This window comes from Neopsephotus bourkii, unplaced genomic scaffold (genome assembly GCF_033783945.1).
Source record: "Neopsephotus bourkii isolate Nb327-2 ecotype Australia unplaced genomic scaffold, CSIRO-AGI_Nbou_v1 NB_1016, whole genome shotgun sequence".
In the NCBI taxonomy this organism is placed as follows: Eukaryota; Metazoa; Chordata; class Aves; order Psittaciformes; family Psittacidae; genus Neopsephotus; species Neopsephotus bourkii.
The window spans coordinates 657,779-679,002 of record NW_026901505.1 but is presented as its reverse complement, the minus strand read 5'-3'; the positions used below and the strand labels follow the sequence as shown (position 1 = coordinate 679,002).

Sequence of the window (21,224 nt, the reverse complement as noted above, 5' to 3'; positions counted from 1 at the left end):
GAGCTGCAGCCCCATGGATCCATGGCCCCAGAGAGCTGGGAAGTGGATGGGGAGGGTCGAGCACCTGGTTTTGGCAAGGAGCTGCATGTCTTCACTCATGGCCACATCCATGAGGTGTGATGGGAGCATCCCTGCAGCCAGGATAGCTGTTGATGCATTGTGCTGGGCTCTGGTGAGAGGGCTTTGCCTGGACCTGGGTGAGCATCACACATGTGGGGACCAATGCTGGGGCAGGGCTGAGCTGCCTCACCAGTAGCAGTGCATGTTTAAAGCACTGGGAAACGCTGCCCTTGATAGAAGGACGTGCAGCTCCATGGGTTCCCTGTGTGTGTGTGTGTGATGTACCTGACCCGAAGCCCTCCCACACCAGCCAAGGCTGCACTCGGAGCCTGATAACATCAGCCTTTCCCAGGACATGGCGTTCCGTGGAAAGAATGGGAGATAGTTCCCAGCCTCCCCATAGCCCATGGCTTGGCTCCACTTCCCTGCTGGCATCTCCTGCAGCTCCGTGACAGCTCCCTGACAGGGCTGACCCTGCTTTTGAGTAAAGCCAAACCTCGTGTGGCATCCCTGTCCCCCTGGGGCCACTCTGTCCTGCCTCCATTGCAGGCCTGATTCTATCCCAAACCGCAGCCCCAGCTCCCCTCCGGCCAATTAATTGTCCCAATAAACAGCTTTACTGTGGGATTTGGGGGAATTTACACCTCCCCACGGTTATTTCCCTTGGAGCCAGCCCAGGGTAAATGTTTGTATTCCCTGGGGTATGCAAACAAAGCCCTGGAAACTCCTGCCCTATGGGGACACCAGGGGCTAACAGACAGTGGTGGCCATAGCGGGGTCACTGTGGGGCTGTGATCCCCCAGCCCTTGGGGAGGGGACCCCACTCCAGGGCTGCTTCTTGAGCACCCTAATTTTGCTGGGCTGTAAAGGGTCCAGCCATGGGAGGGGAAGGATCCTGGACCCCATCCCTGACTCCCCAAGGAGGCTGCTGGGTTCCCCATCTCCCCGGGTGCCCGCTCCCTTCTCTATGTGCCCTGTGCAGGGTGAAGACAACACCTGGCACCTCTTCCACCCTGAGCGGGTTTCAATCCCCAGCTCCCTGGCTCCTATAACACACTGCACATACCCTGAGCTCTATCTCTATCTATCTATCATCTATCTATCTATCTATCTCCATCATCTATATCTCTATCATCTATAAATCTATCTATAAATCTGTCATCTATATATCTGTATCTCTATCATCTATAAATCTATCTATAAATCTGTCATCTATATCTCTGTATCTCATCTATAAATCTATCTATAAATCTGTCATCTATATCTGTATCTATCTGTATCTCTATCATCTATAAATCTATCTATAAATCTGTCATCTATATCTCTATCTGTATCTCTATCATCTATACATCTATCTATCATCTATCTGTATCTCTATCATCTCTATCTATCATCTATCATCTATTGATCTGTCGGTCTATCAAACTATCTATTATCTATCTATATCTGTATATCATCTCTATCTCTATTATCTATCTATCTGTTGATCTGTCAATCTATCATCTATCTGTATCTCTATCATCTCTATCTCTATCATCTATCTATCTATCTATCTATCTATCTATCTATCTATCTATCTATCTATCTATCTATCATCTATAAATCTATCTATCATCTATAAATCTATCTATCTATCTATCTATCTATCTATCTATCTATCTATCTATCTAATCTATCTACCTACCTACCTACCTACCTACCTACCTACCTACCTGATCTCCCTGCCCCGTGTGCCGTTACCGGACACTCACGGTTACGGCACCCCCGGTCCCCCCCGCCCCGGCTCCGAGCCCGTCCCCGGCCGCACACGGTTAACGCAGCCGGGGCGCGTCCTTCCTGCCGGCGATTGGCTCCCCCCGCTCAGCCCAGCAGCTATTTCCCGGCTCTCGGGCTCGGAGGTGGCAGAAGGCGGCAGGGAGAGGGGGGGTTTGGGTCTGTCCGCGTCCCCCCCCCCCGGCGCTGTGAGCAGGGGGCCCGCACCCCACACCCGCCCCACACATGGGGGGCTGGCTCCGCAGCGCATGGATTTTGCCCCTGTTCTTGGCTGGGCTCGTCCAGCCGGGACAGGGGCAGGAGAAGGAGAAGGTAAGAGGAGAGGGGGGACCCCTAAGGGGGGTTTTGGGGATGGGGGCTGGATGTGGTACCCTGGGGACCCTCCTGTCCCCAAGGCTTCCTGCAGAGGTCCCAGGGGACTCGGTGGTTCTGTGACGCCCCCCCCCAATCCCGGTGCTTGGATCACGGGGTGTTTTTCTCCAAGCTATCTCTTGGGAATTGCTGTCCTAAGGTTGGGGGCAGAGGGGACAGAGCCTGGTCCCCTCCCCAGTGACCCCCACAGGGGCAGAGCAGGGGGCTGTTGATCCGTGCAGTGTCCAGGGGGGTGCACCCATGTTTGGGGGTGCAGGCACCCCTGTGTCCTCACACTGCAGCAGGCAGGGAGCAGTGGTCGCTGTCCCCCTCTGGTCCCCACAACCTCCCTGACACTGGTGGGAGAAGCAGAGCCCCACCACCAGATCCATTCAGCCCTGTGGAAGCTGAGCTGCCGGGGCAGAGCCCCCGTGACTTCATCTGTTGCCAGGTCCCAAAATAGCCCCTTGGTGCCACTTGGGTGAGCCTGGGTTCCCTGATGGGAACAGGACACGGGACCCCTGGGTTAACCCCTGCTGTGCCACAAGCAGAGGCTGCTCCACACCCTTCCCTGCTTGGGTCTGATCCATCCCTGATCCCTCCCTTGCCTGGGCACGGCTTGGCCACAGCACAGCAGCGGGTGCTGCTCTGGGGCACCCTAAAGGGTGCATGCAGGGGTGCTGGGGTGCTGCTCCCCCATGGCCCCAGGGAGGCTGGGGCTGCTTTGTCCCCAAGCCAGCTTGAGCTGTTTTCCAGCCTCTCGCCTTCCTGCCTGGCTGTGGCCAGATAAACATCCCTCCAGCTGCAGCTGGCCGCGGATGCTCAAGCCAGCCTGTCCATCACCGTGACCTTGGCTCGCTGGAGCCTGCCTGCTGCCAGTGGTATTTGGGGCAGGAGAGACAACACTGGCAGCTGCCAACTCAGCCAGGACCAGGGATGGACCCACTGCTCCAGTGAGCATGGGTGGCCGTGGGGCTGGAGCCCCCTGCTCCATCCATGGGATGCTCCTTGCCCGCAGGTGAAATGCTACGGCTCGGTGCAGGGCACCATCTACGACTACGGGGCCCTGACCATCGATGGGGACGAGTATATTCCGTTTAGGAATTACGCAGGGAAGATGGTGCTCTTCGTCAACGTGGCCACGTACTGAGGCCTCACCCTGCAGTATCTCGGTAAGGCTCCTGTGGGGTATGGGCACACCAAGGGACAAGGCAGGCGGCAGCAGCCAAGCGTGTAGCGTAGTCCGTCCTGCTCCCCTCCTAACCCAGCCCTGGCTCTGTTTGCCTGCAGAACTGAATGCACTACAAAATGAGCTGGGGCCCTACGGGCTCGTAGTCCTGGGCTTCCCCTCCAACCAATTTGGGAAGCAGGAACCCGGCCAGAACTCAGAGATCCTCCCTGCGCTGAAGTGAGTACTGGGGTAGGGGCTGTGGCCCCCAAAGCACAGGGCTTGGGGCTCCCCACCACCGCTGTGCAGCACCAAGCTGCCTGTTGCGGGATGCTCACCCTCCCCTTGCAGGTATGTCCGGCCAGGTGGTGGCTTCGTCCCCAATTTCCAGCTCTTCCAGAAAGGGGACGTGAATGGGGCCAAGGAGCAGAAGGTCTTCACCTTCCTGAAGGTGGGTGCATGGCAAAGAAACCCAGGCTCTGCATCCAGGTTGGGTTTTGAGGGGGACAGGACACTGATGCTCTGGCTCCCATTGCAGAACGCCTGTCCCCCGGTGGCAGAGGAGTTTGGGAACCCCAAGAACCTCTTCTGGGAGCCCCTGCGGAACCACGACATCAAGTGGAACTTTGAGAAGTTCCTGGTGGGCCCCAATGGCGTGCCCGTGATGCGCTGGTACCACCGCGCCAACATCGCCGTCGTGAAGAACGACATCATCGCCTACATGAGGGAGCTGCAGGAGCAGGGCCAGTAGAGGCTGGGGCTGCTGGCTTGAGGGGTGCTTCTCCCCTCTGCTGGCATCTCCATGGCTGCTTTGGGGCTGGCTCCCCATCCCATCCCATCATACATCCAGCCAAATGCTGTCTCCTCCATCACCGTTATCTCTGACAGTCCCAATGGCAGAGACCTCGGTGATGGGAAGGGGACATTCCCAATAACCCATATCCCACCCCAGCAGTGGCATCTCCTCCTGGCCCCCAGCTTTCCCGCTGCTCCATCACCCCGCATTGCCGGACAGCAGGAGGATGCAGGGGCCGCTGCCCCTGGAGTTGAGGACCACGTCTCCATGAAGGCTCGGCCCGAAAGCCCCTGGCACGGGGCGGGCCAGGCCTGATCCCACCGAGCACGGAGCAGCTCTTCAGTGCATTCAAGCTGCCCGTGGTGCCGGTGCAGAGACGCGCTCCTCTCCCGGTCAGGGGAAGCTGGCCCCTCGTCCCCAGCACAGAAATGCCAAATAAAGGCTCTGCAAATGTGCAACCCCACTTCTTGACCAGGGATCGGGGGGGAGAGTAGGGGGCACAATGGCCAGGCTGGGGGTAGCAGTAGGGAGGGCTGGCTCCCAGCTGGATGAATGCCTGAAGAGGGATTTATCATCACAGGATAGCATCTGGGGACAGGATGTGTGCTGGTGCAGAGCAAAAGGGGCTGGGAGAAGGAGCATGCCAGGGTGCCTGGCTCCTGCTGTCATGCATGTGACAGCCACGCTCACACAAATAGGGCTGGTTATTTTTTTCCTCTCCCCTTCCAGCCTTGTTTTCCTGGAGCAGAGTCTGGAAACCAAGGCCATTGCTGCGGGGGGGGAAGGCAGAAGGGGAAGTACAGGAGGGGGGAGTTCCCTGCCCTGACAAAGGAAAGGGGAAGGCAGGAGGCTGAGCCCAGCACCCAGAGGGAGATGGGGAACACGCACTTGGGGCAATAGATGCTGGGGTGCCCATGCAAGGGTTGGATTCCCCTTGTTCTGCCCCTATGGCTACACCTGAGCCCTGGCATCCCTCTTGGTGCCCACACTGAGGCTGCCCCAGGGGAAGCAGCTTTTGGGATAAAACCAGAGAGACTCAGCTCCACTTCAGTCCTTAAATAAATACAAAGACACCAACCACCCCCAGGCCGGGCCATGGCTGTGGCAGGCACCCGCCTGTGAGCATGGGCTCTCCCAGCGCTGGGAGCATCCCTGCCAGCACCCATTCCTCCAGGGGCCGGACCGAAGCCCCTGGACCACAGCAGCTCCTGGGAAACGCCGGCTCCTCTTCCCTGAAGACCTGGCTTGGGGCTACAGCACTGCCAGGCCTGACGCCTCGTGGGGAAAGGGATGGGCGCAGGGCGCTGACCCCACCGTGCTGGCACCTCCGATCCCTCCTTAACGCTCTCCTGCAGGGATGCACTGAGGAGCTGTGCACGTTCACTGCGTGTCCATGCACAGGGAGAGGCAGCCGGAGGAAGCTCCTAGATACATACACACGGGCACACACACAAACCCTACTCCTCCTCTGCTGGTAGCGCAGCACAGCCGGGGCTTGGCGTTAGGGCAGTCTGGGACCTGCCTGTTCTGAAAGATAAGAGGGGTGGTATGGGGTGAGCACAGCTCTGCATGCCCAGGTAAGCCCATAGGAGGGATGCAGTTATGGAATAGCCGTTATCCCAAGTATTGATTGCCACAACCCCATGGGCTACTGCAAGTCTTCAGTGGCAAATGTTCCAGGATTGCCCGTGTTCAAGGTGAGGTTGGAGACAGCCTTAGGAAGGATCCGGTGTGAGGCGTTCCTGCCCATGACAAGGGGGTTGGAACTGGATGATCTTAAGGTCCTTTCCAACCCAAACCATTCTGTGATTCAGATGCTGCAGGGTTGGTTCAGGGGATGCAGCAGGGACCAACCCCAAATCAGAATCAGCCCCTCAAGCTGAACAGAGGGGTGGAAATGAACACTGCCTGGAAAGCTGTCTCCCCCTATCCCTCTCCCAAGCATTGAGCCAACCACCCATGGTCCCAAGGTGAAGGACAGGTTCTGAGCCTTACCCAAGTCCTTGGGGAGCTGTTTCACCCCAGCCACTGCTTGGGCGTTCTGGCTGCGAGCCATGGCACAGGGTGGGTGCCAGGGGTACTCGGGCTGCAGGAGGAGATGAACAGGAGCAGTTACCAGGGATGCGGAGCATGAAGCCGCACTGTCCGACTGCTGGGACATGAGGAGGAGGAAGGCAGCTGGGCCTTCACATGCCAACAAGCACCCATGTGCTCAGTGACTTGGTTGCTCAGCAGTGAGCTTCAGAGCCCCTCACACAGGACCCGCTGCTCCCCCCGTGCTGGCACAGGCAGGCACTCACCGGGGAGAAGTGCTGGAAGTTCTGTCCCGGTGTGTGCTCTCCTGGCATTGCCGGCGGGTACCGGATCTGCTGCCACTCCTCGAAGCCGTGGTACATGGGGTGAGCCACGGGGGAGCTGTACTGATAGGGGTACATGGGGCAGGAAGGGCCCAGCGGCCCCTGCAGCGGCTCAGGGTGCAGCCTCTCTCCAGATGCCTGTGAGGAGCCAGGAGAGATGGTGAGGAGATCTCCAAGGGCAGCCCACCACCATCACCCAGCTTGGAGCTGCACCTCTAGCAGAGGTAAGAGGCTGGGGCAGGCCTGAAGCCCCCAGCCCCTCACCTAAGAAGGGTTTTTGCCCCATCCCCACCTGTTTGTGCTGTTTCAGCAGCTTCTTCAGCTTCTCCTTCTCCTCTTTTTCCCTCTGGCAGTCATCCTTGGAAGCTCGCAGCTGAGAGCAAGGGGGGGTTTAGTGCAGAGCCCACCCTGCCAACCCCAGTGTCTGTAGGACAAGGGTTGCTGCAATGCCCTGCAGAAAGGTGTGTGTGCCCCCAGATGCCCAGGAGAGGGGGAGAAGGAAGAGACAAGTGAGGTGCTCTGACAGCATCAATCAGCAGCAAAATCAGCCCTCAGCCACTGCTCTGTTAGTACAGGGGCTGTGATACTGGGGACACATCCAAGTGGGACACGCAGCTCCCAGTTGCACCCAGCACTGCTCACCTGGTTGTTGGAGATAACCAACTGCTTCTGCAGCTTTTCCAGCTGCTGCTTCAGCTCTTCCTTCTCCTCATTCATCCTCTCCCTGTCACTCCGCTCCCGCTGGAAGTCCTCCTCGAAGATCTTCACCTGGTGGGAGGGAGCGATGTGGGTGCATCTGCTGAGGGCAGACATCTCCACAAGCACCCCCATCACCGTGCTACCATCCCCAACCCCATCAGCTACACCAAGCCCCAGACAACGGGCTAGCACAATGGCCAACTGCTCTGGTCCCCTCCCAGCTGAATGCCTGGAGGATGCTGAGTTTGGTCCCCTGCTTCCCACCACCACAGCACTGACACACACCAGGCTGCTCCTGGCCACACCAGGCTCTTTGCCAGGGAGGTCCAGGACATGTAGCTCCCTCCCTGCCTCCAGTGACTCCGTGTCCTGCCCTACCTGCTGCTTGAGCAGCTCGTTCTGGGTCAGCAGCTCCTGTGATGGCACCTTCCCCGCTGTCTCCATGGCACTGGCAAAGATGGGTGGTGGAGAGGCCTGGACATTCAGGGCCTCCTCTAGTGCCTAGAGAGGACGATAAGCAGGGAGGGGGGGTGTCAGAGTAAAGCACTGTGCCTATGACATCTTTGGGGGGCCATGAGCACATGGGACTACAGACCCCCCCCAAATCCCCTTTGCTGGGAGCGTGGAGTGATGTGGTGGGCACTGACATGAGCCCCTGCTTGGGCAAGGAGCTGGATAGGAGGTGGTTGTTGATCAGGGCCAGTTTGGGATTTAAGATTGAAAAGGCTGGAGAACATGAAACACATTGCTTTCAGCAAAGGGCTCTGGCCTGGCTCTCACCTTGTTCAGCCTCTGGATCTCCTTTTCCTGGTATTCCCGCTGCCTGGTGACCGGAGCCAACTGTTCCTGCAGGAACCGCATCCTCTGCTGCAGGTCCCTCACCTCCATGGACAGCCTCTCCTTCTCTGCCTGCAGGACCCAGGGGGGGAGATCAGCCAGGGCCATAGGGCCAGCAGCTCCCTGCCACCCTTCCCACAGGACTCACCTCCTCTGTTTCGATCCGGGACTTGGCCAGCAGCAGCTTGCGGTCAAAATCCCTTTGCTTTTGCTCCCGCTCCGACTCCAGCTCAGTCAGTGCCCTGCGCGCCTCGGCCAGCTCCTGGTGCAGGTCCGTGACCTGCCGGGAGGGAGCAGGGATGTTGGCTGCCTGCAGGAGCCACACTGGGGGAGAAGGAGGCACAGAAAGCCCCAAACCTTCCCCTGCATCCAGCAGAGATGTGCCTCCAGCACCCAAGCCCTACCTTCTGCTCATACTTCTGCTTCATGGCTCTGAAGTGCTGATCCCATTGCTTATTCACTTCCAGCAGCTGCAGGGAGAGAGGAATGGCTGAAGAGGAGCCCAACCCCTGCCTCCAGCCAGCCATGGTAGTGCCCAGCAGCCTCCCATTGCAAAAGCACCTTGTGGAGGTGCTGGATGGAGATCCCAGCTCCAACAGCGCTTCCCTGCAGCTCCACAGCCCTGCCCCGGGTGCTGCCCCAGCACTGCCCACTCCCTGGTCCTCACCTCCCTGCGCTGGTGCTCCAGGATCTTCACCTTCTTCTCCTTGGCCTCCATCTCTCCTCTGCCCGGCGCCTTCTCCACCATGGCCCCGCTCTGCTGGACGCGCACGGGGGGGACCCTCAGGGCTTTTGTGGAGGCTGTGCCCGAGGCCAGCTAAACTTGAGCCTCCCACCACCTTCCCATCCCCTTGAGAGTCCTACTGGTCACACTGGGACAGACTGGGAGCTCGATCAGAATGAGGCCACCTTTGCTGATGTGTCAGCGGGCTGGGCTCCCTGCCTCCTTCCCTGCCCTCCCTGAGGGCAATGCTGTCTCCTCACCTGCTGCTGCTCCGCAGCTTCCCTCTTCCCACCATCCTGGCTGCCCAGTGTCACCATCCTCCGGAGCTCCTGGTTCTCACACCTGTGGGCAGGCAGGGATGGGTCAGTGGGAAGAAGCACTCAAAGCAGCCCTGTCCTCTTCCTCACCTCCCACCCTCACCTCAGCTTCTCCAGCGCCTGGTTTCTCTGCTCCAGGTCCCGCTCCAACTTGGTTCGCAGCTCCTTGTTCTCACTGTGCAGGGTCTCACACAGTGTCTGGAGGGTGAATATCAGCAGCATGAGGACCTTGGCCAGCCCCAGGAGCCCTCCTGGCCACATACCAAGCGCTGGCATGGAGCTGGTGGACAGGAGGGGGCTTGGTGGCATTAAATCAACCCCTAAAGGGGAAAACCCCCCTGAAGAGCCCATCCAGCTCTCACCCACCTGCAGGAACGATGTTCTCTGCTCGTTCTTGTGCACCTTGGAGGCCAGGCGCTTGAGCTCGGAGGCCATGTAGCCCATGCGCATGAAGACTTGGTCCTTGCTGGCCTCCTTGGCACAGCCACTCAGCGTGCTCTCCAGCTGCTGCAGCTGGGGCAGCAGGTTGGCATCCTCATTCGGTGGCTGCTCCAAGTCCTGGGGATAGGATGAAGCACAAGATCAGTTTAAGGAGCATTGCAAAGTCCCCTCTTGGCACATCAGCCTCGACTCCCACTCACGGCTGTGGCAGGGGCCAGCACCAAGACACTGCAATAGCTCTTGGTACGCAGGACTCAACTCCTCCTGGCCAATGCAAACAGGGATGTGCAACAAGAGCATGTCCCTGCTGCTACAGGCACTGTGCAGTACTGATGTTTGTCCCCCTTGGGCTCCCCATCCCTCCTCCCCTCCCTTCCAGCATGCACAAAAAGCCAGAGCAGGTTAAGTGTCAGCCAGGGGAACATTCAGATGGCTCCAAATGGAGCACATGCACATGCCTTGGCTAGGCAAACCATGTCAGCAATGATGGGGCTGGGTGACCTGGTCCTCCCACCTGGTGCAGGAGCCAGGAGATGGGCGTCAGAGCACTTCTGGGTCATCACAACCCTTCCTCTAACTGTCATGGGGCATCTGGAGATGGGTGTCCCCATGCCCAGGCAGCCTGGCCTAGGTACCCAGCAGCCCTTGCCCTTGGAGGGCAGCCTGCACATCGCTCCCTCTCCCTGCCTCGGCCAGGGGAGTGGTACATTTACCCCTCCAAATCCCACAGGCACCACTCACCGCTCTCCCACTCTCCTGGGGAAACCCCTGCACTTCCACAGGAACGACCTCAAAGTCTGAAGAGGATCCCTGCAATGGAAGGCAGCCAGGTCAGGTCTCCTTGGGGAATGGCAGCCCAGGATGCCCACCGCACGGTGACAAGGGGGAACACAGCAAGGAAGTTGACTCCTCCTTTCTAGAGGCTAAAGGCTGCCTCCTTTTGCTTTAACTAGATGGAGCCTTTCCCTCTGGCCGTGCCAGCTCTCACATTCACCACACTCACATTTGGGGAAGATTTCCGTGCTTCCACATCCGGCTGGGCACTGCCTGGGACAGCCTGCGTGGAGCTGGGAGCAGGGCCAATGGCTGCAGAGAGGGGAGAGGATGGAGCCATGAGCCTTCTGGAGAGCAGCGCCTCTCCCTGCTTGCACAGAGATGCAGACAGCAGACACCCCATGGATGGTTTCTACCCCAGTCATGACCGCCTTCTTCACACTCTCTCCCTTCCCCTGCACCCAGGACACTGAGCCTGCAGGTTACTCCTCCTCTGTGAGCCTTTTGTCTCCTACCTCCAGTTTCCACCAGGTCCTCCAAAGAAGATGCTATCAGCATTTTGTTGTCCTTCACAAGATCCTCTGCCTTCTGCCTCAGCTTGGATGCCTCCATCTGGGACTCCTCCAGCAGCTCTCCTGTTGTGGGCAACAGAAGGATGCTCACCCACCTTCCCTAAGTACCTGCCCTGCAGCACCCACCAACGCCAAGAAGCCCCCTGCTTTGGTGAAGTGCCTTCATCATCCAGAAACAATTTATGTTGGCCAAATCCAATGACAAAGCTCTTATCAGGGGCTCCCTGGCTGCAGAGTCTCCCATGCTGACTCACAGAGCACTTGTCACAGGAGGCAGAAGGGCAGTGCTGCATCTCCCAGAGCTCTCCTCTGCCTCCCATAAGAGACAAATTTAAGCCTAGGCTGTGGACCTAGAGGTCCAGCTTGCCCATACTGGGATCTAGCACCAGCAATGCAATCCTCTCCACACCAGCGTGTCCCAGTCCCAGGTAGGGCCATGGTGACATGATAGGAATCACAAGGCAGGTGGAAATTCAGCTGCAGAAGTGGGACTCAAAAGCAGAAGCTGGGTCACGAGACCAAAAGCAAAACCAGGGGTGAGTGGGGGAAGGCAGCAAAGGAGGAGAAAGGGGGAGGCATGATTCAGCTGCAGTGTTTCAATGCCAGCACCAAGTCCCTGCACTAAGCACCCAACGCTGGGGTCTTTGAGCAGGGAAAAACCCCATACCCAACAGGGGTTGCAGAAAGAAGAGCTTCCATCAGAAGCAGAATAGATCCCAGCATCTGTGACCTGCCACTGCAGGGCTCCAAGGAGCTAACCTTGCTCCATCACTTGCCTTCCCCCCCCCAAGCCATTTATCCCACCATAAAGCATCTCAGAAGTTCAGCAAAAGCCTTGCTCCCTTTGCACCCCTGTGTGAAAAAGCCTGGATCCATCCTGCTGGATCCTCAAGGATGGGGACAGCTTTACTGCACCCCAGTGGCAAGACTCCCAGCTTCTTCTAGCTTCCTACACAGAGCAAGAAACCCCCAGGCTCGGTGGGCACGGGCTGAGCTGCCCCAAAGGCAAACCCCATCCCCATCCACGCAGCAGTTACCGATGGACTTGATCCCCTGCATCTTCTCCTTCAGCCGGGTGTTCTCCTCCACCAGCCGCTCAAAGGCTGAGGCTCCATTCTCCTCCGAGCCCCCACCAGGGTCGTAGATGCGGTAGGGGCCTCTCCCTTCCATGCCCGCCATTCAGTCACCTACCTCCGAGCCGGGCATCCCTGCAAGGCAATGGGGCACAGTGTCACCTTCCCCTGGCTCCAGACAGCACCGTGGTCCCCTGGTCCCAACCCTGGGGGGGCTTTGGGTGCCATGGAAGTGCCTTACTGCTCACCAGCAGAGAAGTGACCCAGGTGAAGGCAGTTCCCCTCCAGCCCTGCTCAGGGTGAACGTGCTGGGGTGACTCACAGCCATGAGAAGTGTCATGCGAGGAGGCATCACCAGCAGCCACGTTCAGGGCTGGCTCTCACCCCTATGGGGTTTGGGAGTCCCAGAGGAGGTTAAGTCCCCTGCTGCATCCCAGGAGGGATGGAGACCCAGCCCTGGAGCATCTATCTGCACCAGCGTGGACCTGGGCACTGCCAGCAGGGCATCCTGCTCATCACGGGGTATTTTTTGGGGCTGGCTGGGGAGGGACTGTGTTTGCAGCTCCAAAAGCCTTCAATGCAGCTGGTGGGTGCTTTGGGCAGCACCAAAGGGGATGAGCCCCAGCAGTCGGGCAGGGACATGCTCTGCCCCCTGGATCAGCCAGGAAAATCAGCTGCCAATGGCACAGCTTCCCGATTCCAGCATGGGAACAGCCACACTGGGAGCAAAGTACAAGGAGAGCAAACACCTGCAAGCAGCGTGCTGTCTGCCCTTTGAATTCCTTGTGCTTGAGAGTGGCCTAAGGCCTCCCCATCACCGAGGTGTGGGCAGAACCAGGTCTCACCCATCTCCTGGGGCTGATAAGCTGTGAATTATCTCCCTTGATGACAGCCTGTTATAAAGAGGAGCAGCGCAGCAGCTGAGACAGCCCCGGGGGGTGATGCCACATGGACCACAGGATGCCCACGGGAACCCCCATGTGCTCTTCCACCAGCCAAGGGGAAGGGGGCTAGCCCATACCCTGAACTATCTCACCATCACACTAATGCTCATGCCAGGAGCGATCCAGGCTCATCACTGGTTTAGGTGACCTGCCAAGGAGCAGCAGGGACTTTCCAGATGACAACTGTTACCTGGCAGCATCCCCATCTGGAGCGACAGCACCCGCCTTGGCAGCAGGTAATTACACCTGGCCTCACAGCATGTTTTGGGGCCATGCATCTGCTGTGGGGGTCTCACCATCCTCCTGCTCTGTGGGTGCTGCCAAGCCCCTCATTGTCTGTGGTCCACATGGGGAGCTCCAGCCCCATCCAGCTGCAGCCCAGGCTGAGCAGGGGCTATTTCTGGAGCCCACAGCAGCTGACAGGAAGCTGCAGAAGCAGCTCCTATGCTGGGGGTCCTGGTGTGGGCAGCATCACCACAGCTGGTATGAAATCCCCCCCAGCCTCCCAGCATGCGATGGGGAGCTACCAGTGGGCAGGATGGAGCCCAGCATGGTGGCGCACACATGGTCCAGGGACATGATGGCATCTCCACTGCAGAGAAGTCATAGAACGGGTTGGAAGGGACCTTAAAGCTCACCCAGCTCCAACCCCCTGCTATGGGCAGGGACCTTCCACTAGAGCAGCTTGCTCCAAGCCCTGTCCAACTGGTCGCAGTACCGGATGGGGACAGTGTCATAGGCAGGCTGGGGACCTGAGCCTGCTTCTCAACGGAGCCTGGACACCACGTGCTGCTCCAGATCCCAAACATGGGGCTCTGGGAGGAGCGGGTTAGCAAAGCAATCCTGCAGTGAGCATCCTGTGGGACATCCATGTCCTCCACTGGGATGAACCCAGGTGTGGGCCAGGGAAGATGGGGACAAGCTGCCCTCTCCTGTGGTATCCCAAAATCCCAAACCCTGTTTGCTCGCACTCCAGACCCCAAACCAGGAGGTTTTCTGCCTTTCCCACAGCACACATGAAACATCCTCTGCTCCTGCATCAAACACTCAAACCTGAGCCACCTGCACCAACCACCTTGCTGACCAGCAGAGCTCTCTCCTTCCAGTCAATGGAGCCACCAAACGCCTCCTCTGTTCCTAATTCTCAAGGTTTTAACAAGGGTTTTCCTACCCAAGGTCTGTACCCAACAGGGAGGTAACAGCAGGGGGGCCACGGGAGCTGCTTTCAGCAGCAGCCAGGGAGTGGAACTGCGCTATCTCCAGCTGACAGCAGCACAGACCAGCCACAATTCATCACCAAACAAGACCCAGCAAGAGGGAAGGGTTTCTGCAGCATCACTGCTGGAGTCAAGGAGGGTTTGCTCATCGTCAAGGAACAGCCTCATTTCTGCAAGGAGACTGAGCTGTCACCTTGGGGACAGGACCCTGGACCAGGTCGCTGCTCCCAGTCCTGGTTTGGTTTTTCCTTAAGAGTTCTGAAAGGTGAAATTTGCAGTGAAAAATCTCATGTTCCAGTAAGACACCAGGAGAGGAGAGAGAGGCCTTCAGACCTGCTCCTGATGGTGGTCAGAAACACGGAGCAAACCTGACTACCACAAACCCCACAAGAACCCACTGAACCACCAGAAAATGCTTCTCTTTTTATCAATCAACAGTCTCTAAGCTACTCTGACAGCATTGCACAGCCCTGGGGGTTGAGGACCAGCCATGGAGCATGGCTACAGCTCACAGGCTCCATGCCCAGCCACCGGCAGAGGCTGCCGGACACCATGGATGCAGGCAGGGCACCGAGACCTAGAGGTAGTAAATTCTTATGACAACTCAGCAGATGGAGAGGGTGAGAGAGCCAGTGGGCAGGGGAGACCCCCAGGCGAGGATGAAAGCAGGGGGGTATTTAAATCACTGCGCTATGGCTTGAGAGCGAGCCTGGAACAGTGCTGCCACGGCCAGGCACTGTCACCCAGGAGGATGTGCATCACCGCCATGGCCACCAGCATCACAACCATCGCACCAACCATATAGAGCCAGCAGAAGGAAATGATTCCTGCTTTGAAATGATCAACAAGGATACAAAGGCAGAGGATGTGAATCCTGCACAGCGACTGGGCTGGCCCCTCTGGAGGGCTGCTTACAGTGATGAGATGAGCCCCAGGGTGCGGACCACCCTCTGAAGCCACAGGCTTGGCAGCCCAGCCATTCCCATCCCATGATACATGGTGGGGGCTCAGCCCAGCTCAAACAGTGGGGTTTTCCTTACCCCAGTGTGCAACATTCCCAGGAAGCCCATCCCAGCCAGGACTGCACAAAGTGAAAGCAAATCCCCACAACCCTCTTCCTCAAAGGAAAAGCAAAAGCCACTCGGACTCTGTATTTTCTGAGTGCTCATTCTGGTGGAATGTGGCAGAAAGCCACAGCGCTCAGCCTGGTTTCTTTTCCTCTTGAGAGCTTCAGCAACTCCCCGGAGCAGGAACAACCCCTCCTGAGCTGCTGGTCTGGTCTCAATTTCAGGGAAGCAAAAGCAGAGCTGGTTTTAGGAGGAAGCAATAATAAGGAGACCTTCTGGGGCACTGCAGTCTGCTGGGCTGGGAGTAATAAACGAGGAGGAAAGCAGGCACTGCAAGGCTCAGGTCTCAAAGGGAAAAGTCTGCACATCTGCTTGAAGCATTCTTCTTCCCAGCCTGGCTAGCTGCAGAGAGGGTGGGAAGGCAGAGAGCCCCATCTGAAATGCAGCAGATGTTACAGATGTCCTCCAGCCACAAATCCCACCCTTGCCTGAAAACACAGCTCCTGCAGAGGCTCCTGCTTCCGGAGGCTGCTCACAAGGGAAATAAAGCATTTCCCTGCTCGGAGCCAGGTTTACAAACACAGGCAACCACACAGAGCTGCAGGACTCCTCACCAGGGGTCCCAACCCCAGGGCAGGCAGGACAAGCAGACAGACTTGGTGGTGGTGCTGCCCTGGGCAAGAGAGTGGTGCTTTATGCAAGACCCTGTCTTCTGCTTCAAAGACATCTTGCTTTATGCTGCCTGCTCTGCTTCTTCCCCCTGCACCATGGCTGTTCTTCACAGCACTCAGAAGCAGAGCAAGGCAATGGCCACCCCTTTCCTTGCAGCTCCAGCACAACCCAACCTAGGGCGCATCAGCCAAGCGGCAGCAGACAGTGGCACCACAAAGCTCCACCAGCAAAGCCACCTCTGCCACCCAAAACCAGACTCTCACTGTTGCTTTAAAACAAAACCCGCAGTGCCACCAGAGCAGATGGGTCAGCTTCCTCCACCCACAAGTGTTTTGTACCAGCTGCTGGCAAGCCACGACCCACGGCCCCGTGCTAAATAGGTCTGTTTGGTGTAGGTCAGGTCGAAAGGGCATCGTGGGATTTCTTGCAGAGCCAGGAATGATGCCAAAGGCTGCAAAGAGCCTCTCCTCTTCTTGTTTACTTCATCTGGCCATAGAGCACACAAGGCCAGGCCAGGCTGGAGCCTCCCTGCTTCCATAATCCATCCCAGTGCCCAAAGTCCAGTCCCTCGGCTCCTTTGCCAGCACTCTCCATAAAATGTGCCCTCCAAAAGCGCTTGTGGCAGCAGAACAGCTCTTACCCAAGCAGCTGGAAATAACAAGCTGAAGGGGAAAGGTTGTATTTGCCTCTTTGATACCGGGAGCAACCCATGCCCAGGGGCAAAGAGGAACAGGACAGCCAGATCCCCACCATGTCCCATCGGGAGCTATCCTCACCCAAAAGCAGGGCTGCCAATCAGCATCCTTTCTTCCCCTTTGCCCTCAGTACAAACCTTAGCCTGGAATTGAGGGAGGGGAGATGGGGAGCAAGCTGTGCACCAAAGGAGGAAGGGAGGGGGGTTAGGATGCCGCCATTCCCTCTGTGGCTATTCCAGCCTTTGGATCCGCATCCCATATGCGGAGCAGCGGCAGGATGGGGAAGAAGCACTCAAAGCGGAAGGAAAACAGGAGCTCCGTGTCGCTGCCCAGCAGCGGTCCGAAGGCAGATGCGTGGGCCCGGGGGAAGGCCGGGGTTGTGCAAGGCTGAACGAGGGCAGAGCCCACCCGCGGTTTCGGCCCCGGGGTACCAGGGGGCCGGTACCGCCCGGACCGGGAGGAGACAGGCGGGGATATCCCTCCCCAGCACCTCCCCACCGCGGTGACCCCAGGCTCCCACACCCCCAGCCCGCCCCTTGGGGAGCGGCCACAGGAGCCGGCAGCCCCTGCCCTGCGAGGGGGGAAACTGCGGCACGATAACGACTATCGCGATCCCCGGGCCTGCCCCGGAGCCGATCCTCGGGGGACAGCACAGCCCCAGAACCCTCCGGCGCGACCAGGAGCCCCAGAACCATCCGGATACAACCAACACGCAGCCCCGAGCCCCCACCACCGGTACCCTTCGCTGTACCCGGCGCAACCCTCTCTGGTGCCCAATTAGACCCCACTGCCCTATGCAGGCCCCGGAGGGCTCCGTGCTCACCTGCCCGTGCACCCCGCAACGGATCCGCTCCCGGTGCCCGCCCGGAGGAACCGGGGGACAGCGGAGGCGCGGTGGGAACGCCCCCGGGAAATTCCCATCCTGACGGACGGGCGCGGTAGCCAATCAGCGCGGAGCAGAGGTGATATAAAGGGGAGCGCGGAGGGGAAGGTGCACTGTCATGGCGGACTGGGTGCGTGCTGTTGGGGTCCGCTCTGAAGGGCTCCGCGGGGGCTCCGCGGACCCGCCCGGCACAGGGCGACGGAGGGAGCCCGGCTGGCTGCCCCTCAGGCGGGGTTTCCGCTCGCTGGGCAGCGGCAGGCCCGAGCGCTGCGGCTTATCGAGAGACAAAATGGCGGGGCTGAGGACAGGGCAGGGCCCGGCGGGGTGCAGCCGGGTTGGGGTGCGGAGCGGAGGCCGGGCCGGGCGCTCCCTCAGCACCGGGGGGCTTCCCTAGGGAGAGACCTTCCCTCGGCAGGGAGAATTCCCCCCGTGTGCGGGTCTGCGTTAGTGTTCCACAAGGAAATAACCCCCGGCCGGAGCGGTTGTCAGCAGGGATCCTGCGCTGTGCTGCGGGTTTGGGTGGTATGCGTTCAGGAACAATACAGCAAGAACCACAGGGATGACTTTGGGTTTATGGAGGTCTTCAGGACTCTGCTCTATAGCTAGCCGATTCTTGTGTTAGTTTTGCCAAAAGGAATGTATTATATATATAGTAATGATACACATATATATTTATGTGTGTATATATATCTATAAAGCAAAAAAGCGCCAAACCAGTAGCAAAGGAACTTGGCTGTAAGCAAACATGCTGCTGCTCTCTGCCTGTACTCCTGACATTGCCTCCTTACGTGACTGCTGCTGGGATCACAGAGGTGGTGGTTATCCTGTTTCCAGCTCTCCCAGTCCCGGTATTCCTGCTCAGCTCTCGTCACCTGGTTCCACTGCTTCTGGGTGATGTGATGTTGTAAAAATGAAAACCAAAATAACCCAAACCCCTTTCCCTGTCTGCTCTTCAACCGAGACCATCACCCTGGCAGCTCAGAGGGTGCTGAGATCCCGACGTGCTCTTTGGCTCTGCTTATGTCTGATGTCTCAACGGGGGACAAAACAACAGGACCCCACACAGGCAGCATCTTCCCTTTTGTTCCCCAAAGAGCTCATTTCACCCCAGCAGCCCAGTGCTCTTCTGTAAACCCTCATAAAACCTGGCTTCAGAGCTAAACTCAGTCCCACAGAACCAGACAGCATCTTGTTCATGAGATAATGCCTCAGCTCGCACTGCAATAGCCAAACCCTGTTGTCTCTGTGAGGAGAGAAGGCAGAGTGGTGCGGTTCAGCTTTACAGCACTGAAAAGCTGCCTGCCCCTCGCTCCGCCTTGGCCATGCTCACACGGATAAAAGCATCGTGGTACTCACCCGGCTGGGTCACGGAGGGGCTTGGGCCATGGGAGCCCTTTGGGCAAGGCTCTCTCCGGCTGCGATCCCCAAAGGCACAGGAAGGGAGGCCCAGCTGAGCTTACTTTTAGGCATGGAGAAGGGGAATTCCCCAGGATGGAGGTCCCAGACAGCCTCAGCGTGGTTTTGAGAGGGAGCCAGGCGCCGCTTAGAGGGCTCTCCTGTGCCGTTCATTCCAAGGCTGCCGGGCCCTGTCGGGTTTAGTCAGCAAAAGGAGGGAGCAGGGGGTTCTGTCACGGAGGCTGTGATTCACTTGTGGACAATGGGAGAGCCTGCTTACATCATGCTCCTCACCTGGTTTGTGAGTGGCTTCTTTGGCTTAGCAAACACACTGTGCGACTTCAGACAGGCACTGTTATTGTTCCATGCCTCTTTCCTTCCCATTCTCCTCTTATCTCTGGAATTAGAACAGGACGTGGCCTCCCAGGGATGTTGGGAAGAACTGGCTCTGCTGGTGGAGCCGGAGAGGCGATGGAATGCCACGGTTGCAGGTAGTCCTTGGAAACCAGCCATTAAAACAGCTGATGGTCAGAACGAAGGGATAAACCCCAAGCATTGAAGTGTTTCTGTGATTCCAGCTCCTCATCAGCAGGAGTTGTACCTGGCAGGAGGTTCGGTCTGTGCTTGCTGGGTGCGAATTGCGAGGCCTGAAGAACACACTGTGTTAGTGCAGCTGATGTGGGTGGCAGGAGCATAGGGGTGCTTGGCAGGAAGGATCTGGGACCTTGGTACCCATAGAGGGGCTCAGTAAATGCCGTGCTCTCACCCAGAGCCTCTCCAGCCAACTGCTCTTTGTGTTTATACCTGAGGTCACCCACTTGGGCTGGTCCAAACCTCACTGTGAAACCCAAAGGAACCGTTGGTCCTTCCTCATTCCTTCAGTCCCACTGGGCTCTCTGGGGAGAAGACTCACCTGACAGCAGCACTGATTCACAGGCACGCCTGCCTGGCTGCGAGGATGTGTTCAAAGCTGACACTCTTACATACTTTCACATACTAGAGGGATTTTTTGGCACGGAGGGTGGGTTCGGCACCTTAAGCAGAGGCTCATTCACATGGAGGCATCCTGGTTGCTTCTGTGTTTGTGGCTGTGCTGTAGGAAATGGGGTGAGGAGCACAATCTGTGAATGGAGGTGATGGAGCTCTCCTGCCCTCCGCTCCGGCTTGTTTCAGATCAGGTCTAGCATTCCTCAGGTTGACCCCACTTAGGGATGAGCAGGATGAGCCTTGTGCACTCCCAGTGTTGCAGATCCCTAGTGGAAGTGTCCCAGCTGCCCCAGTAAATCCACCTGCCCTCAGTGCTGTGGGGTGAACAGAGACACTGGAAGCACGATGGGATGGCTGCCACAGGTGTCTGTGCTAGGGAGCTGGCCCTGGAGCAAGGTGGGAGCAGCTGGTTCATGGGGTGCCTCTTGGCATCAGCAGTGGGTTTTACTGGGGGCCTGCTGCTTGTGCCGCGCTGGTCGGATGCATCCTGGTGCTCCGCAGCGGAGGGAAGCAGAAGGGCATCAGTGACGCTGTGAGCGCAGGGAGGAAGCTCCGGCCGCAGGAGGGGATTTCCAGCACATTGTGATCTGCTGCCTATGCAAATCAGGAGCTCACGTTAACCTGGCAGGATGGGAGGGCTCTGGGATGGAGGGCAGGGAGGGAGCCTGCAGAGGGAAGGGAGCGAGGCAGGGAGCGCGATAGGCAAGGGGTCAGCGGAGGGATGGAGAAAGGGAGCGATCTGCGCTGCCTTCGCAGGGGTTGGACTCGCACCATGGCTTTCCAGGGCTGCTTTGGCTTTGCTGGGTTTCACCTTCCACTGAGCCAGAGCTCCCTGGGCCCTCTGCCTCTGATAAGAGATCAAGGGCTCACTCAGTGTCACCTGCACCTCAGGAGGAGATCCCCACCTTCTGCCTTCTTCCACGGCCTCTCCATGGTGCAGCCCCACAATGAATACGCCAGGAACTGTGGGAGCTGGATCCAGGAGTGCTCAGAGGATTTCCTGACATGCCTTAAGCTGTGACTTATTTGGAGTCCCAATTTCTAATATCTGGAACAGCCCCAAAGGGGATTTCCCCCTCTTCCTCTCTCCCCTGCTCATGTCTCACTCAGTTGCAATGCCTGAGGAAAGGGCTGGCCAGCAGTCATCATATCCTGGAAAGCTGGCTCCTGGGATGGCAGTGTGGGGACAGGATGCCCAGTGGATGTGAGGGGCAAAGCTGCTCCTTCCTCCTTCGGCTTGGGAACGGGAAGAGCTGAAGAAGGAATCTGTGCCGGCTCCCAAGGCTCAGGGCTGGGATTCTCCACTCTGGGTGGGATGGAAGCGGATCATTGATGTTTTAGCATCTACACCAGCATCTCTTCACCAGATGTGGCTCCTCCCAGGGTCTCGTAGTGAAAAGGATCCGCAGTGGCCCCTGGAGC

The 21,224-nt window shown here is 58.1% G+C and overlaps 2 protein-coding genes across 5 annotated transcripts; one reads left to right on the top strand and one right to left on the bottom strand.

The window, feature by feature from the left end:
- The first annotated feature begins 1,901 nt into the window (after positions 1–1,901).
- On the top strand, positions 1,902–4,606 carry GPX3 (glutathione peroxidase 3). Its single transcript, XM_061360071.1, has 5 exons — positions 1,902–2,145; positions 3,203–3,356; positions 3,475–3,592; positions 3,704–3,803; positions 3,891–4,606. Exons 1-5 carry the CDS (start codon positions 2,059–2,061, stop codon positions 4,101–4,103), a joined length of 672 nt encoding a protein of 223 aa, XP_061216055.1. The 5' UTR covers positions 1,902–2,058; the 3' UTR covers positions 4,104–4,606.
- Positions 4,607–5,189: 583 nt separating this feature from the next.
- TNIP1 (TNFAIP3 interacting protein 1) lies at positions 5,190–18,919 on the bottom strand. Of its 4 annotated transcripts, none has more exons than XM_061360075.1 (18): positions 18,777–18,919; positions 11,907–12,077; positions 10,813–10,932; positions 10,527–10,609; positions 10,265–10,333; positions 9,449–9,640; positions 9,186–9,280; positions 9,026–9,107; positions 8,709–8,801; positions 8,446–8,511; positions 8,190–8,321; positions 7,985–8,113; positions 7,583–7,705; positions 7,148–7,273; positions 6,798–6,878; positions 6,449–6,643; positions 6,144–6,234; positions 5,190–5,675 (listed from the first exon to the last, which is right to left on the bottom strand). In XM_061360075.1, exons 2-18 carry the CDS (start codon positions 12,046–12,048, stop codon positions 5,650–5,652), a joined length of 1,845 nt encoding a protein of 614 aa, XP_061216059.1. In that variant the 5' UTR covers positions 12,049–12,077; positions 18,777–18,919; the 3' UTR covers positions 5,190–5,649. The 4 variants fall into 4 exon arrangements, with proteins under 4 accessions (XP_061216059.1, XP_061216058.1, XP_061216060.1 ...); XM_061360074.1 differs by lacking the exon at positions 18,777–18,919 and adding an exon at positions 17,361–17,421; XM_061360076.1 differs by lacking the exon at positions 18,777–18,919 and adding an exon at positions 17,361–17,421 and having other exon boundaries at positions 8,709–8,798.
- Between the last annotated feature and the right edge of the window lie 2,305 nt (positions 18,920–21,224).